The sequence below is a fragment of the Cavia porcellus genome, unplaced genomic scaffold (genome assembly GCF_034190915.1).
Source record: "Cavia porcellus strain 051 isolate PalLab524CR breed Dunkin Hartley unplaced genomic scaffold, mCavPor4.1 scaffold_16, whole genome shotgun sequence".
Taxonomy (NCBI): Eukaryota; Metazoa; Chordata; class Mammalia; order Rodentia; family Caviidae; genus Cavia; species Cavia porcellus.
The window spans coordinates 33,509,402-33,525,024 of record NW_026947499.1 but is presented as its reverse complement, the minus strand read 5'-3'; the positions used below and the strand labels follow the sequence as shown (position 1 = coordinate 33,525,024).

The 15,623-nt window shown below is 51.8% G+C and overlaps 2 protein-coding genes across 8 annotated transcripts; both read right to left on the bottom strand.

Annotated features, from left to right (window-relative positions):
• Window positions 1-365: 365 nt before the first annotated feature.
• On the bottom strand, window positions 366-3,239 carry Dnase1l2 (deoxyribonuclease 1 like 2). Of its 3 annotated transcripts, XM_063226327.1 has the most exons (8): window positions 2,595-3,239; window positions 2,194-2,345; window positions 2,008-2,096; window positions 1,840-1,923; window positions 1,661-1,761; window positions 1,427-1,539; window positions 983-1,234; window positions 366-685 (listed from the first exon to the last, which is right to left on the bottom strand). In XM_063226327.1, the coding sequence occupies exons 2-8, from the start codon at window positions 2,335-2,337 to the stop codon at window positions 632-634; spliced, it is 837 nt and encodes a 278-aa protein (XP_063082397.1). In that variant the 5' UTR covers window positions 2,338-2,345; window positions 2,595-3,239; the 3' UTR covers window positions 366-631. The 3 variants fall into 3 exon arrangements, with proteins under 3 accessions (XP_063082397.1, XP_005007477.1, XP_003478531.2); XM_005007420.4 differs by having other exon boundaries at window positions 1,427-1,590; window positions 1,655-1,761; window positions 2,194-3,239; XM_003478483.5 differs by having other exon boundaries at window positions 2,194-3,239.
• Window positions 3,240-3,430: 191 nt separating this feature from the next.
• E4f1 (E4F transcription factor 1) lies at window positions 3,431-13,990 on the bottom strand. 5 transcript variants are annotated; one of them, XM_005007421.4, is made up of 14 exons: window positions 13,794-13,984; window positions 10,578-10,729; window positions 9,398-9,503; window positions 6,776-6,969; window positions 6,568-6,688; window positions 6,266-6,427; window positions 5,986-6,155; window positions 5,420-5,629; window positions 5,124-5,232; window positions 4,774-4,991; window positions 4,397-4,595; window positions 4,178-4,320; window positions 4,044-4,106; window positions 3,431-3,967 (listed from the first exon to the last, which is right to left on the bottom strand). In XM_005007421.4, exons 1-14 carry the CDS (start codon window positions 13,942-13,944, stop codon window positions 3,611-3,613), a joined length of 2,355 nt encoding a protein of 784 aa, XP_005007478.1. In that variant the 5' UTR covers window positions 13,945-13,984; the 3' UTR covers window positions 3,431-3,610. The 5 variants fall into 5 exon arrangements, with proteins under 5 accessions (XP_005007478.1, XP_005007479.1, XP_003478530.1 ...); XM_005007422.4 differs by having other exon boundaries at window positions 5,124-5,229; XM_003478482.5 differs by having other exon boundaries at window positions 5,124-5,229; window positions 6,275-6,427; window positions 13,794-13,983.
• Between the last annotated feature and the right edge of the window lie 1,633 nt (window positions 13,991-15,623).

Sequence of the window (15,623 nt, the reverse complement as noted above, 5' to 3'; positions counted from 1 at the left end):
TCTTACAGAACTGGGTGAAGTAGGACCTCTGATTCAGATGAGTCCCTGATAGGAGGATGGACATAAAAGCCTGTTCTGAAATATCAAGGGCCAGAAAGCTGTTGTGTGGTGTAATACCACGCCAGCTATACTCATGGAGCAGGCTTTTGAAGGTATTCACAGCTGGCACAGGAAAGAGAACAGGTGTTTCTTCAGGGTTAGTATGTCAAGAGGTTGTAAGTTTCCACCAGAATAAAAAGTGGGCAGGACAGGCCCTTTGTCTTCCCCAAGTCAGCTGGGACCATTGACCCACTGGGCAGTAGGCCCAAAGAGGATTGGGTCTGAGAAGAGCTGGGTCCTAAGACAGAAGCCTTAGAGCCAACCTGTATGATCCTAGCTGAGAGCACCTTGTTTATTAAGAGATTGTGGGAAGCACTGCACAGAGCAGCACCATTTGTAGGTATTTCTCACAACAACCCTCAGAGGTAGATAATGTTAGTCTGACTTACAGATAGGGAAACTGAGATGCCCTAAGTAGTCCTATAATGTGTCCAGGTGACCCTGCCCTGCATCCTCAACGGCCTCTGTGGTGCTACTCTTTGTGGCCTAAGTCTGCAGATGGCATTCCCTAGCCAGTTCTTCAGGCAGGCTGTTAGTGGGATTTGAAGGTCACTTCCACGGGAAAATGGTCACTGACGCAAAGAGCCTGGAAGGAGGGAAGAGCAGAGACTCAGCAGTCCTGCAGTACAATGAGTCCAATAATTATCTGCAAACCACTCTCTGTGGCATAGGGGCCAATATGGCCTAGGTGTCCACCCCATTATTGTTTATAGGTCCACAATTGGTTCCTGTGTAGGAATAGCAGAGGACTCCGCAAACACCCCCTGTTGGCAGGGCTAAGGGTCTTTAGACCTGAGACTAATCACCTTCGCAAGTGGGACTGGGGAAACAGAAACTGTATCCTGGCCCCTCTTCCCAGTCAGTGCCAGCATGGCCCACTCACCTGATCCTGATCTAGGTCGAATTCCTCCTGAAAGTCATGCACGGCAGCCGAATGGGGCTTCAGGGTCCTGCGCAAACGGGCACCGCACACCACAATGCGGTCATAGGCACAGTCCGAGTTGCCTACTGTGGTGTCAGCACTATCAGGGATGAGCCATTTGAAGATCTCACTGCTGCGCAGGCGGATGGCTGCCCAGTCTTGTGCCCGAACGTAGTTGCAGTCCGCATTGAAGTCACCCAGAAACAGCATGTCCTGTGGATGCCACTGAAGTCACTAGCTTAGTGACTCAAACCCCTGGCATGCACCAACAGGACCAAGGGACCAAGAACGAGGCAAGGCTAGGAGTATGGCTCAGGGGTACAGTGCCTATCTGGCAAGTGCAAGATACTGAGTTCGATTCCCAGAACCCACCAAGAAAAAAACAAAAACCGGCAGGGAGCTTACATCAGTGCCCCACTTGTTGATAACATCCAAGTATACATCATAAAGGGCATCAATCTCCGTAACAGCCTGGTGAGGCGCTGCGTGCAATGGGATTAACACCAGCTCTTTGGCAGCTGTGTCATGGGGAGGAAACAAGGCAGCATTACAGGGTGGGGGTTGGGACTGAGGGAGAAGGAACCTGTCAGGGTGTGGCCTTCAGGACAGGGACTCCAGGAAGGATGGAGCCAATCTCACCACAGCTGGGGGTGGAGAATTTGACCACAAAAGGATCTCGGCTGAAGACATCTTCTGGGTCTGAGTATTGATACGTCTCCACGACTGACACTGTGTCTTTCCTGAGAGAAGAGGCCTGGTGGTCCGCGGAGCCTATCACCTGGACCCTGCACACTCCTCCCTGTACCCCCTCATCTCACCTATATATGTACAGGTACATCTCCTTGTAGTGGTCCCGACCCAGTGGCTTGCTGCTCACAAAGCTGTATTCATGTTTGGACTTACTGTGAAGGGAAGGGTCAGGCCCTTATGTCAAGTGCTTTTCTGAGATTATCAAGATTGAAGGTTCACACAGGGGTCTCCTTCACCTGTTGATCTGCTCCAAGAGCACTGTGACAGCGCTCAGGTCTGGGTCCCGCACCTCCTGCACAAGCATGATGTCATAGCCAGCCAAGATCTAGGGAGGAGTCAGGTTGAAGAGCTTGTCAAACATGCCCCAGAGCCCTGTCTGCCCTCTCCTCCCCCATCATCCCCAGTTATGCTTCTGGCCTTACTTGTGCAATGACACTGCCACAGACTGGGTCCGACACTTTTCTGTCGCCAAAGCTCTGGACGTTGAAGGCTCCAACACGCAGCGCTGCAGACCCTACAAACCTCAGCACCCAGACTGCCACCAGCAGAATTCCAGGCCCACCCATGGCAGAAGCTGAAAGGGTCAGGGACAGCCTGCAAGTAATAACCCTGACCATACCTCACCAGGGTCTGCTAGATCTGACCCAAGCACTGGCCTTGGGAGAAAGCACATTCACTCATATTCTCCAGGTCAGTCCAGCCCCTCCACTCCCAGTGGTACATCAGCCTCTCAGCCTGTGATGGAACTTCTACTGCACCAGTGAAGCTGTAAATGCAAGGACCCTATTCCCAGTCTCCAGCTCGACCCAGTTCCAAGACTTACCTGGGAAGTAGATTAAGTAGTGTCAGAGGCTCTGTGGTACTAGTCCAAGTGGGGACTTGAGGTCCAGGATGGGGCCTGTTGTAGCCCTGGACAGACTACTGCCCTGGCCCAGGAGCTCTGATGTAAGAGCACTGATGGGTATTTGAGGCACTGCTCCAGGAAGGGGCAGGGCTCCACTGCGTCCCGCCTCCTTTATAGAATACATGCCAAAACCCCAGAAGGCAAGGGACAGGTATCTTAAACCAATTGTAGTACCCCAGACTTGTCCCAGAAACACCTAGGAAGCCCCTGGAGACCCCATAAGGACAGCCTCAGGACTTCAGAAAAGGGGCAGCCACACCTATAGCCCAATCCTTGTTCTCATCTCCGCCTCCCCAGAAACTAGGTCACCTAGAATCTGCCTCCTTGAGCCATATCCTCTTGGGAAGACAGGCAGTCAGGAAAGACCAGCCCCATTCCTGGCCCAACATCCCCTGCTGCTTTGCCTACACTTGTCCTCACCTTGGGGTGAAATGCTGCAGCTGTTCAGTTCAACTTGAGGTTCCTGGGTCTCAGCCTCAGAAACCAACCCATGGCAGCCCTAGTAGGAGGCCAGAAAGCAGCACCAGTTTTCCCCAACTCCAGCAGGCCTGGAGAAGCTGAGGTCCTATTTCCAGCTGGGAAGAGCAGTGGCAAGATGCTGCCTGTCAACATGCCAGAGACACCCACGCGCCAGAGGAGCCACCAAGGCTGGCAATACTCCTGGGCAGGTGGCCAGACATCTGAACAAGTGTTGCTTGTGCTGGCAGGTATCACCAGAAGTCATCTCCAAAGGTCACTTCCACAACATCACAAGCTGCAAGTTTTCATGTTTTATTGTAAAGCAACAAAAAATTTCCACATATTTACATACCATCTCCTTTGGATGCCTGAAATTCCAGGCTGTGTTCTCTACCAGACCAGGCATGGGTGGGCACTGAGGATCCTTACTCTGTCCTGCCCCTTCCCCTAGCCAGCGAGAGCCTGCAGGCCCCATGCTAGACGATGACTGTTTGTACCTCAAGTGGGCCCTCTGGTGAAGCAATGACCAGCTCGCCTGCATGCTCAAGAATCTCAATGTCCTCTGATGACACCATTGTCACAGTGGCCTGTTCAGTGCCATTGGAGCCTGTGCGGGCTGTAAGCACAGTACCCTCACTGATAGCTGAGGCCAGTGTCATGGCCACTTGCTCTGTCAAGCTCTCAGGAGTGGCAATGGTGATGGTGTCTGCAGAGGCTGCCTCTGAGCCCAGCCCTGCCTCCTGGTCCACGGTCACATTCTGCACAATGATCTGATGCCCAGCACTGGCCTGGTGCACGATCTGCTGTACCACCTTCATGATGTGGCTGTCCACCTGCAGGAACCAGAGCTCAGCCCAAGAGACTGCTCAAGAGGCCAGACCAGCCTCCCACCCTTGCCAGGTTCCTCACCTCTGTCTGGGTGCCCTCGATAACCTCTGTAGCTTCACTAGTCTCCGTATCATCTGCAGTGGCCTGGACAGATGGTCAGAAGTCAGCATGGACTACCCTGGGCCCTATCCGGGCCCCACCAGCCCCACACCCACCTCAATGATGTACTCTTGTGTGTCAGCCACTACAGATGAAAACTCCACTAGCACAGTGTGGGGGTCCTCTGCCAGTACAGTGGCAGCTGCTGAGGGGCTCTCCTCAGACACCAGCAATTCCTCCACCTCCAGTAGGCAGCCCCCTGCCAGGACAGCGAAGCCCAGTCACCGTCAGGCAACCCCCTGCCCTCATGCCTCTCACCACCCACTAGCCCAGACCTTTGGTACGCAGGTGCCGGTTGAGCGTGCCATGCTCAGCAAAACCACGGCCGCACTTGTAGCACTTGAAGGGCTTCTCGCCTGTGTGGTGCCGTACATGCCTCACCAGTGACCCCTTCTCCCGGAAACCTCGGCTGCAGAACTGGCACACATGTGGCTTCTCCTCCAGGTGTGTCCGGAAGTGTACCTGCTGGGCATTCTGTGGACACCAGTCCATGCCAGCCTGGTCTCAGCCAAAGCAGACCCCGGCTATCCCCACCCACCTCTGGGCCTGAAAGGCACAGACTGAGCAGGCTGAGGGCAGTGGGGGAAGCAGGAATAAAAGAGGCACATCTAGTCCCAGGGCCACACAACTGAGTCAGACACCAGGGTCCCACCTTAGTCTTGTAGCGCTTGCCACACTGGGGACAAGGGAAGGGCCGCTCGTCAGAGTGAACACGCCGGTGGCCACGCACATGGGCGATGGTCTTGTACAGCTTCCCGCAGTCCCCACAACGGAAGCGGCGCTCATGCACATGTACCTCTTGGTGCTTCTTGAGCAAGTAGGCCTTGGGGAAGGCCTTGCCACACTGCGCACAAGGGAATGGCCTCGGCCCTAGGACCACACACAATATCAGCCAGACCTGCCACCCATGGCTCATCTGGCCACCCACTGCAGAAGCACAGGCCATCCTGGCTGCCTCCAGGCGCCTCTGTCCATGGACCTACCTGCCCTCATAGCACCCACCTGCATGGCCTCTCTTGTGAGCCTCCAGGGTGGCGGCTGTTGGGAAGGTCTCACTGCATTGAGGACATGGGTGGGTTCTGGGCACAGTGGAGGCCTCATTGGTCACCTGCTGGGGCGACCACAAGCAGGTATCCAGCACCCGCTGCAGGCTGTGCCTCAGCCACCCCAGCCAGCTCCCTCATGGCCCCAGGGAGGGTAATAAATCAGTGCTACTATCCACTGCAGGGAACATAGGCACCATCATGACCAAATTCCCATGTCCAGCACCCAGAAGGATACCAGGAAGAGACACCTACTGTTTCCATCTGATGCACCTCCAATAGTGGGAGTTCGGGAGGTCCATCTCCCAGGGACTGTGGACTAGACCCAGAGGGTGGAGCTGGCTCAAGGGTACTCTCCTCCCCAGTGACCCGCTCAAGAACGATGCCAGAATTCTGTATAGCCTGATGCAGCAGGTTTTCTCGGCTGCCCTCAGTAGAACAGGAAAGCTCCTCGGAGCCTGGAGGCTGAGATAAAGAAGTGAGAGGCAGTGCAGACCCACACCAGATCCAGGGGACCCAGAGGTACTGTGTACCTTCAGAGCCCTATGATGTACTCCCAGCCTCCTAACCCTAGCTATCTTGCTTTCACTAGGTGGAGCCCGGTTCTCACTCTTACCTTGCCCCTGCTCACTCATCCCCCTCACCTGTTCCCTACCCTCTGGCATGCTACCTACCATCCAAGGAGCTCTTTAGTTTACTCAGTAGGCAGACTGAACTCCTGCCAGCAGCTCTAATTGCCTATTCCTACTGGAGTCAGTGCTCAGAGCACAGGGAAGGTAAAATGGATAAGGGGCAGAGGGTAGAGTGGACAGTTACCCTACCTCTGGGGCCATGGGTTTCATGCCCAGCGGCAGTTCCTGCATCTGGACATGGACTTCGTGGATGACAGTGCCCTTGGCATCTGTCACCAGATGAATCACCGGCGACGTCTCCATAGGCTCGCCTGTCACTGATGCAGATGTAACCGTCCCCATGGTGGAGGCACCTGAGCCTTTAAGGCAGAATTGAGTGAGCTCTTTAAGCATTTCCCCTGAGCAGTGGTACCTAGGCCAGGGGGTCAAGGCTAGAAACAGCAGCCCCAAATACCCAGGAAGATCCTACCATGCTGACCTGTAGGCATATCCTCTTTGCTCACAACCACATCCTTGCTCATGGTAAAGCGAATTTTTTCTGTGCATGGAGTGAGAGACTTGAGATGCCTAGTCAATGCACCGGACTCCCGGAAGCTCTTCCCACACTTGGCACACTTATATGGACGCTCGTCTGTGGAGAGAACAGTCAGCTTTCAGTAGACAACAGCCTGTGTGACCCTATGACAAAGGGAAGGCAGCCACAGGGCCCCGCCTCTTTACACAGGCCAGGGATAGGGCACCCACAAGGCTGGCTAAGATGTAGCAGCTCACCTGTGTGCCTCCGGTGGTGCCGGATGAGTGAGCCCTTAGTCCGAAAGGAGGCCCCACAGAGCTTGCACTCATGGTCCTTGCGGCTACTGTGGGTGACCATGTGGGCCTTGAGGATGCTGCCCTGCAAGGGAAGGGCAGTAAGGCTTGGGGCACCTCCCAGGATAGGAGAAGGCAGGAGGCCTGGCAGCCCTTGGCCCCAGGGGCTCACCGTCTTGAAGGTCTTGTGACACAGCATGCACACATAGCGGCCATCCTTGTTCACCAGCAGCTTGGCCTGTGCCTGCTCACCCTCCACAGCAAGCTCAATCCCGTGATGGTTGGGACTAACCGGGGCCTCTGCCATCTCAGCGTCCCCTGGCTCAGTGTCAGCAGCCACAATGACCTCTTTAATATGTCCACTGCCTAAGAAAGGCAAGTCACCATAAGCCTTGGTTGGTACCACAGGATCTGCCTGAAAAGATCTGTACAGAAGGTGATAGAGTAGGAAGGGTTGTCTATATTCCTCCTGGCCCCAGATGAGGGACCTGTGCTCTGGCCCAAGTCCAGGTCCAACCTGGCACAGGAAAATCAATGGAGAGGCCCTGGGGCCGCAGCCAAGGAGCCACTCAGCCTGACTCAGACTGTAGGCTACAGACACCCTGGACTCCAAGGAGCAGCTTGGAAACACTACATTTATGCAATGCAGAGATCCACCATAAGAACAGATGCCCCATCTTTTATGCCAAGAAGATATGCAAGTTCTGGCAACAATATGCCAGGGTGCAGAGACAGAGGCTGGGCCAGTCCAACTGCCTGTGTCTATCCTGTACACACCTCCTACCCCCAGTGCCACAGACCCATGGACAGAAGGTGCCTCTAGATTCACCCACAGGCTGGGCTGTCAGACTCCGCCAGAGCCCTGTCCTGGAGAAGGCTGTGGAGATGAGTCCCAGCCAAGTGTTAATACTCTCCAGACACCTGGATGGCCTAAAGAAAGGAAGTCATGTTTTTTGTTCTCAGTGGTGCTGAGGAAATATGACAATGTGCAAACTAAGACTGCAAACACTTCATTTTCTGCTCATAGAAGTGATGAGTGGGAAACAGCTGAGAAGCTACTTCTTGGAAACCATCTCCATCTGGTTGGCATCTTGTTCTCTTGAAATAAAACCCAAGCGAATGACTCAAAAACAATTATGGCATCTCTCGAGTATGATCCAGCTGATATTCTCAGTGCCCCAGAACAGAGACCTAATGGGTGATGACCTGGGAGACAGCTTCACTGGCCCATAAAGAAACTTGAGTCTGCATCCAGAGCAAAAGCAAGAGGACCTGGCAGTGGTGACCCACCCCATGCACCCCCCTGGCACTTAAGTCCTGCCCCCAAAGGACAGAGCCCAGTAAGCCCAATCACCTCTCAGACATTTTTCTCCCCAAGATCAACAGAAACACTCGCAGTCCTCAGCTCCGGCTCACTCAGAATGCTCACAAAGGGGAAAAAAGTCTAAAGGGGTGCAAGAGATGGGGGAATGGGGCTGCAGTACTACTTAACAAGGGCTACCGTGCCAGGCGAAGCCTGGGAACCATTGGAGATCAAGGTGGGTGAAAGGGCTGTAGCTGACCAAAGGCTACAGCCTGGACATGCTTCTGAAACCCAGGGAATTTTTTTTCCTCAAATGATACCACACATCCAACCCAGAAACTAAACTCTGAACCAGAGCTAGAGCAACGGCCTACCTCCAACAGCAACATTACTAAATCTAAGTGACAGCAGGTGTCTTTGTTTTAGGAAATCAGGGAAAGACAGCATGGAGAACCTGGACAGGTACCCTAGCTACATCCCTGGGGTGGTCAACCTGTCAGTCACCCCTTCCCATGTCCAAGGCTGGCCTCTCTCATAGCTCCTCCCTGTTCCTGCTCCAGCCAGTCCCCACAGCTTTCCAAAACCAAGTTCTACCTGTTGCCCAAACCCAAACCCAGCTGCCTGCCTTGGCCCCTGCCCAACAGGCAACCCAAGTAACAACTGCTTCCTTCCCAACTTCCCACAACATCAGGCCCAATCAAGCCCTTCCCTGACATCTGCACACCCAGCCACTTATCCCCACCTCAAAAACAACACTGATTCCTTCCATTTAGCTAGCAAGCCCTTTGAATTCCCCATTAATGAGATCCTGACCCAACACAGACCTCTCAGTGCTTCCTTTCTCACATCAATGAGGCAATTAAATTTAAAACACAGTCATTGAAAAGGCTTTGGCGTTGTATGCTCATAAAAGCCCAATGACAATAAGGATAGGAATTCCAACACAAATGTAAACAAGCACTGGGGTGAAGGGCAAGGTCAGGCAGCAAGTTGGGACCAGCTACAGCAGTAGGGGCACCCCAGTTGCCCCATACCAAACATCCAAAGCTAATGGTTGGCCCAGGAGGCTCTGAGGGGTTTTCCTAGTGGGTGTCAACTAGGGGCAGTGGGCAGGAACCAGTGCAGTGGTAGAGAAATGAAAAGGGTCTAAGAAGACCAGGGGAGAAAAACCCTGGGAAAGCCTGTTCAGGATGCACAGGGTAAAGACTTTCTGATGCTTGCATGTACCGTAAGTTGTTCAGGCTACTGTGGATACAGAATGTCATGGCCTTGTTCCCACAGAGCCTGGTGTGTGATGCACCCTCCTCCTATGGGCCCTACCCAGTCCAAGGGTCTTACAGGAGCCCTAAGCCCCTCCACAGCCAGGTCTTGCTCTTGGCAGAGTGAAAGACATGGTATCAGAAGTGCCTTATCCTCTGGCCCTAATGACAGAAGCTATCAAGTCAGCAACACCTCAGCGCCAAGAGAACAGCAGGTGTGCAGCTGGCTTACCGACAAAGTCAGAAGCATGGCTGATGTCTGCTGCCAAGGAGGCTGTCTCCACAACAATGTGAGCCACGGTGATGGGTTCTTCTGGACCTGCTGCTGTTGGCACCACCTACCAATTGGAAGACGGGGACAGAGAGGACATGTCCATGGGCTCCAGAAGTTCCAGAGAAGGGCCTGGGCTCCCTTGGCATAAAGTTGTGGAGGAGTAAACTGGAGAGCACAGGCCTGGCCCCTGTCCTACAGCATGGCTAGAGTGGGGATTCCCATTTTGCCCCGTAAGACCACACCTCTGAACCTGACTCCTGCCTGGCTCTTCAACACAGTTGGGGACTAGCCTTGTCACTCTGTCACCCTCATCATGGCCTGGACATGGCATACTGGCACCCACAGTCAAGCAATGATAACTGAATCTGAGCTGTGGCAGACACAACAGTGCTGTATCCACACCTCAGCCACAGTTAGGTGGTCAGAGGAAAGGGTTAGAGTATGACAAACTAGTTCCAATGTCATCTAGACCACTGGTGGCCTGAGGCCACTGACTTCTACCCTGAAACTCCTTTCTTGATTCTGCACAATGAGAATGTAAAGAGCTCCCACCAGGGAAGAGTGCTGTGAAACTTAATAAGGCTTTGTGATTAGCCCCAAGCATATCACAGGGGTTCAACAAAATGAACCATTTTATGACAAAGTGGTGGGACCTACAGGACCCTGCTTCATTTGTGGATCCTCAAGAATCATATACAGGGGGGGCTGGGGATTCAGCTTAGCGGCATAAGTGCCTGCCTTGCAAGCAGGCAGTCGTGAGTTCGATCCCTGGTACCGATAAAAAGGCAAAAGGCGAAAAAAAAAAAAAAAGAAGAATCATATACAGGACAGGAAACAAGTCAAGAAAACAAACACCATCGTAACACTTTGAGCTAAAATTTTAAGGAAAGAGAGACCTAGTACCTCAACTACACAGGATGTGAGAAGACTAGGCCACCCAGGCCATCCAGGAAGCTCAAGTGTACCACCAGGATTAATGGTGCAACCAGGACCCTCCTTCACCTGAAAGGAGATGTCTGCCCTCTGCCCACCCACATGTCACCAAGAACCAGCTACACAGGTCTGTCCTACCATTCTTCCTTCTATTCCTGTAAAGTGAGCCCCAGGGAGGGGTGAGGACAGTAGGATAGGAGCTTACCTCCTGGTCCAAGAGTGTGGTGGTAGCAGAGGGGGCATGCAGAGCTTCCTGAGGGGCCCGCTGGCAGGACTTCTGAATCTTGTGCTGAACAAAGTCTTCCAACGCAGTGAATTCCACCTGGCAGCGGCCACATCTGTGTACATCATCCTCATCTGCAATGAGCCTGTTGTCAGAGGCTCCCAGCAGGGCCAATCCAGCTTCCTCTCCAGCCCCAAACCAGACTCATCCAAGGATGGCATCAGAAGCAGAGCTCTTGTCCCTGTTCCAGAGGCTGCTGAGAACATGCCTGAGGGTCCAAGGCTAGGGAACCTTAGGTATAGCCTCCAGCCTCTGGAGTCTGCAGAGGCAAAACCCACCCAGAATGGCACTTATCACACACTTTGGTTCCAAAACCCACTGAGGCTGTCATGCCCAAATCCCCTAATCCAGTAATAAGAAGGTAAAGGCCCAGAAGTAGGTGGGAAGCAAAGGGGTTTGGGCATAGTAGAGGGCTGAATTTTGTTTTGTTTTGGTGCATGTGCTTTTGTTTTGTTGGGGATTTTTGTGGGGAGATGTATTTGCTTTTGTTTTTGAGACAAGGTCTCACTATGTAGCACACACTGGTCTTGAACTGACAGTGATTCTCCTGCCTAAGCCACCCAAGTGCTGGGATTACAGACATTTGCCATCATGTCTAGCGTGTTTTGGGGGTTCGGTTTTTGGTTTTTTTTTTTTTGTTTTTTTTTTTTTTTTTTTTGAGACAGGATCTCACTATGTAGGTTAGGTTGGCCTTTAACTCAATATATACCCCAGGCTGGCTTTAAACTCTTCAGCAATCTTCTGTTTCAACCTCCCAAGTACTGGGATTATAGGTGTACACTACTTTAAAGACTAGAGGGCCTTGGGACATAGTTCAATTGTACAGCATTTGTTTAACATGTACCACCAAAAACCAAACAAAAATGTATACTGTTGGTGATTGCATATGCCACTGAGCATCTCAGCGACCATCTCTAAACAGTTTTCTTCATCTGTAAAATGGTCTGACCTGACGTGTATTCACATCAGGGCACCACAGGGGCTTAGTAGATTGAGCCCCACAAAGCTTTGGCTAAGAGCCCAGCTTTTAGAAAAGACAGGCGCAAAAGGGATCCTAATCTCTAACCACTCATTACTAGTGCTGGATTGAACCAGTCTTCCTCCCCCAGACTAAAAACACACTTTTTATCACTGAGCTACATTCCCTAGCCCCTGACCACTCTTTTTTCCCTGACTTGATGCTTCATCGGTCCCCAAAAGACAAAACTCCTGTTCACATGCATATGTCAAGGCTAGAGCATCCCAGAGGGTCTCCATACCTATACCTAAGCCTGTCACCATGCCTGTCCTAGGACCTGCAGGAGAGACTTATGGCTCCCTGAGTCCCATGTATGAAAGGTACCTCTCTAGGAATGTCATCAAATCTGCCAGTACTCTGGGGAAATAGATGACTACTTCCAACCTAGAAAAACAACTTGAGGTTCAAGTCAACCAACTGAACCTACAAGCCAACCCAGGTGCCCTGCTATCATAAAAGTCTGACAGTTCCTAGCACTTCCCATAGTCATTAATCAAGGTCAAATCCAGGTCTGGTACAAAGGAGGAGCCCAAGTCAAACTTGTTTAATTCATGAATGAATAAAGTGCCAAACAACAGCTATGATTCATCCACAGGCCACCTAACAGAGGGTGATTTCCTCTGGCAGCTGGGTTACTGTCACAAACCAAGCACTGAGCATCCTGTCACCCTCCTAACTCTCCCAACTCATTGAGAGCCTGATTTAGCATAACAGTACTGTTACTGAAAAAGCCCCAGCCCAGAACGGGACATACCACTGTATTTCAAACACAAGGCAGACAAATCCAGCAGGGCACAACCTCCAAAAGGTCTCCTCTCAGGTTGGCACTGCCCTTTTCCAAGCTAAAATAAGGGACCAAATATATATGTACATGTAGAGCGACTATGAACCCCTGCGGGGACAAAGATCACCCTTACCACAATTATCACTAGCCAACCCCCTTCCTGTCTGATTTTGGGAGAATCCAGAAAAATAGACACCTAGGCTGTTTCAAAAAGCTATCATTGCCCCTAGGCAGTGATGGGGAACCTTTTAGAGCTTTCAATAATAACACACGCACTCCCACTGCAGCATGCATGGTTTGCCAGCACTGGCTGAGTGTCTCAGTACTACTCTCAGACATTCCACACACACACACAGTTATTCTTGCCATTCTCCCATGAAGTAACAGAACCCAGAAAGTAAAGGAGTTGAGGAGCTACACAGGCCTGGATCCCGTTCAGTCTTTGCTAGTAACTAAATGCATGACCCATCCACTTCCACATTCGTGAACCTCAATGGTCCTCATCTCTATAAAGTGGCAATGCTAATAATAACATCCTGTCGAAGGTTTAGCTCAGCGGCACACATGCCTGCCTGGAAATCACAGGGTCGTGAGTTCAATACCTGATATCACACACACACACACACACACACACACACACACACAAATAATAATAATAGCATCCATATCTCACAGTTGGTTTAAAGATGGAATAAACTGTCATCCATATCTCAGAGTTGGTTTAAGAATAGAAAAAACTGCCAGGCGTGGTGGTGCACGCCTGTAATCCTTAGCACTCTGGAAAGTTGGAGGATAGAAAGTTCAAACTCAGCCTGAGAATTTAATAAGATCTTGTCTCAAAACAAAAAAGGGAGGAGGAAGCCGAAGATGTAGCTCAATGCTAAGGCCCTGGATTCAAACCCCAGTACCAACAACAAAGGATGGAAAAAGCTGGAAGGAGTGGGTGCTCGGCATATTCTGGAGGCTTCAGCTACATTTTGTAGGAGGGGCGAATGAGCTCCTAATTTGAGCCCAATCCAGCAGAGAACCAGGGCCCCGCCCCCCGCCCCCCCCCAGGGACGTCGGGACTGACATCAAGGCCAGAAGGCTGGGCTGTCGGCGTTTGTTTAGGTCCAATCTGGGACTTTGAGACTTCTGGGGCACCAGCAAAAGCGCAGAGGCACAGCAGGTGGCGGACGCCCCGCAGAGAAGCCCGCGAGTGTCGGGAAGGCATGCGGAGCCCGTGGGGACCGCGGTCCAGGAGGGTCTGCACGCCCCAAGGTTCGGCCCTGGGTATTCCCCTAACCCAGGCTGAGCCGCCCGCCCTGGTCGTGCCGGCACCATCTAGCCTCGTTACCTTCCTCGCCAAAAGGCGCTGGGAGGCCAAGGAATCCGCCGGGGGCCGAAGCCGCTGCTGCGACCCCGCCCTCACCCGCTTCACGCCCAGCTTCGGCCCCGGCTTCTGCCGTATGAGCGGCCGTCACCCGCACTGCCATCGCGCCCTCCATGTCGCAACGCGCCGCAGGAAGATGGCGGATTTACGACCGTGTCGTCATAACAACGGGCCGCCGAGGGTGGTGAAAGGAAACGGCGAGAGGGGGCGGGGAAGAACTGAATAAATTTGACAGACAGGCCTTGTGGGGGGTGTGGCCTGGAACCGAAGAGGTGGGGCCCGGCTCAGCCGAGAACAGGGCAGACAGCTGGGGGGGCGTGGCTTCAATTAAACAGATTGATAGGCCAAAAGGTGGGGCTAGGAGCGGCTCCTCTGGGTGGGCGTAGTCTCTGCGTCGAGGGTGTGTCCAGATCCAAAACGAGGGGGTTGGGGCGGGGCTGGCAAGGAACGGATTCTTGGTTGGTCACGTTTTTTTTGTCTTTTTCGTTTTTATCGGTACTAGGGGTCAAACTCACAACGACCTGCTTGCAAGGCAGGCGCTTATGCCGCTGAGCTAAATCCCCAGCCCCGGTTGACCCCATTCTGAAGTTTCTGGATTTGGAAGCCAGAGGGAAGAGGCTGGCGCGCCCGATGAAGCAGCCTGCCCGACCGGCCTCAACAGCACCTCCTAGCGGAGGTACCCCTGCCAAAATCCGACCCTGAGTAGGTTACTGCCAGCCGAGGGTCCCAGTTTGAACTAAGGATGTCGCGCTCGCCCATCCACCTCGCCCTCTAAGATGTCAGAATCTGTCTTCATGATCATTAAGGTTGTACGGAGGATTTAGCTCAGCAGCATAAGCGCCAGCCTGGCAAGCATGAGGCCATGAGTTCAATTCCCAGTACCAAAAAAAAAAAAATGATTACCGGTCACAGAGAGCTGCTACGACATGAGGGATGGCTCATGTACAGCTACGCAAAGTCTTTTTTTTTAAATATATTTTACAAAATTTGCGATAAATACAAAGTCTACCATTAGTGACATTTAGTACACACGCAGCATTAAATAAGCACCATCACTGCTATTTAGTTTCAGAACATTTTCATTGTCCTCAAAGGAAATTTGTACCCGTTAAGCAGTCATTCCCATCTCCGCTTGCCCCCACCCTTTGTTACCACCAATCTACTTTGTTCCACAATTTACCTATTTTGAACACATACAAATGGAATCATACACTGTGTGCTGTCGTATCTGACTTTGCTCTACTTGTTTGCACTTTACAGTGAATGTCAGTGCTTTTTCTTTTTAGACAGAGTCTTGATACATAGTTCTATGTAGTTCAGACTAGCCTCGAACTCACTATGTAGCCCAGGCTGGCCTCCAGTTCCCAGTAATCCTGCCTCTGCCTACCAAATCCTAGGGGTACAGGTGTCTGCCCCATACCCAGCCATACTTTTATGATTTAGTAATATTCCATTTTATCGACAGGCTACTTTTTTTTGTCTTTTTCGTTTTTATTGGTACCAGGGATCGAACTCATAACTGCACACTTGCAAGGCAGGCGCTTATGCCACTGAGCTACATCCCCAGCCACAGGCTACATTTTACATATTTTTTTTTTTATTTTGGTACCCGGGATCAAACTCATGACCTTGTACTTGCCAGCTGAGTGCTTATGTTGCTGAGCTAAATCCCCGGCCCTACATATTCATTTCTACCTTTTTTTTACATATTCATTTGTAACATTTAAATTGTTTCCATGTTTTTACTATTTTGAGTAGTACTATTCTAAACTTTCTTATGCAAATTTTTGTTTT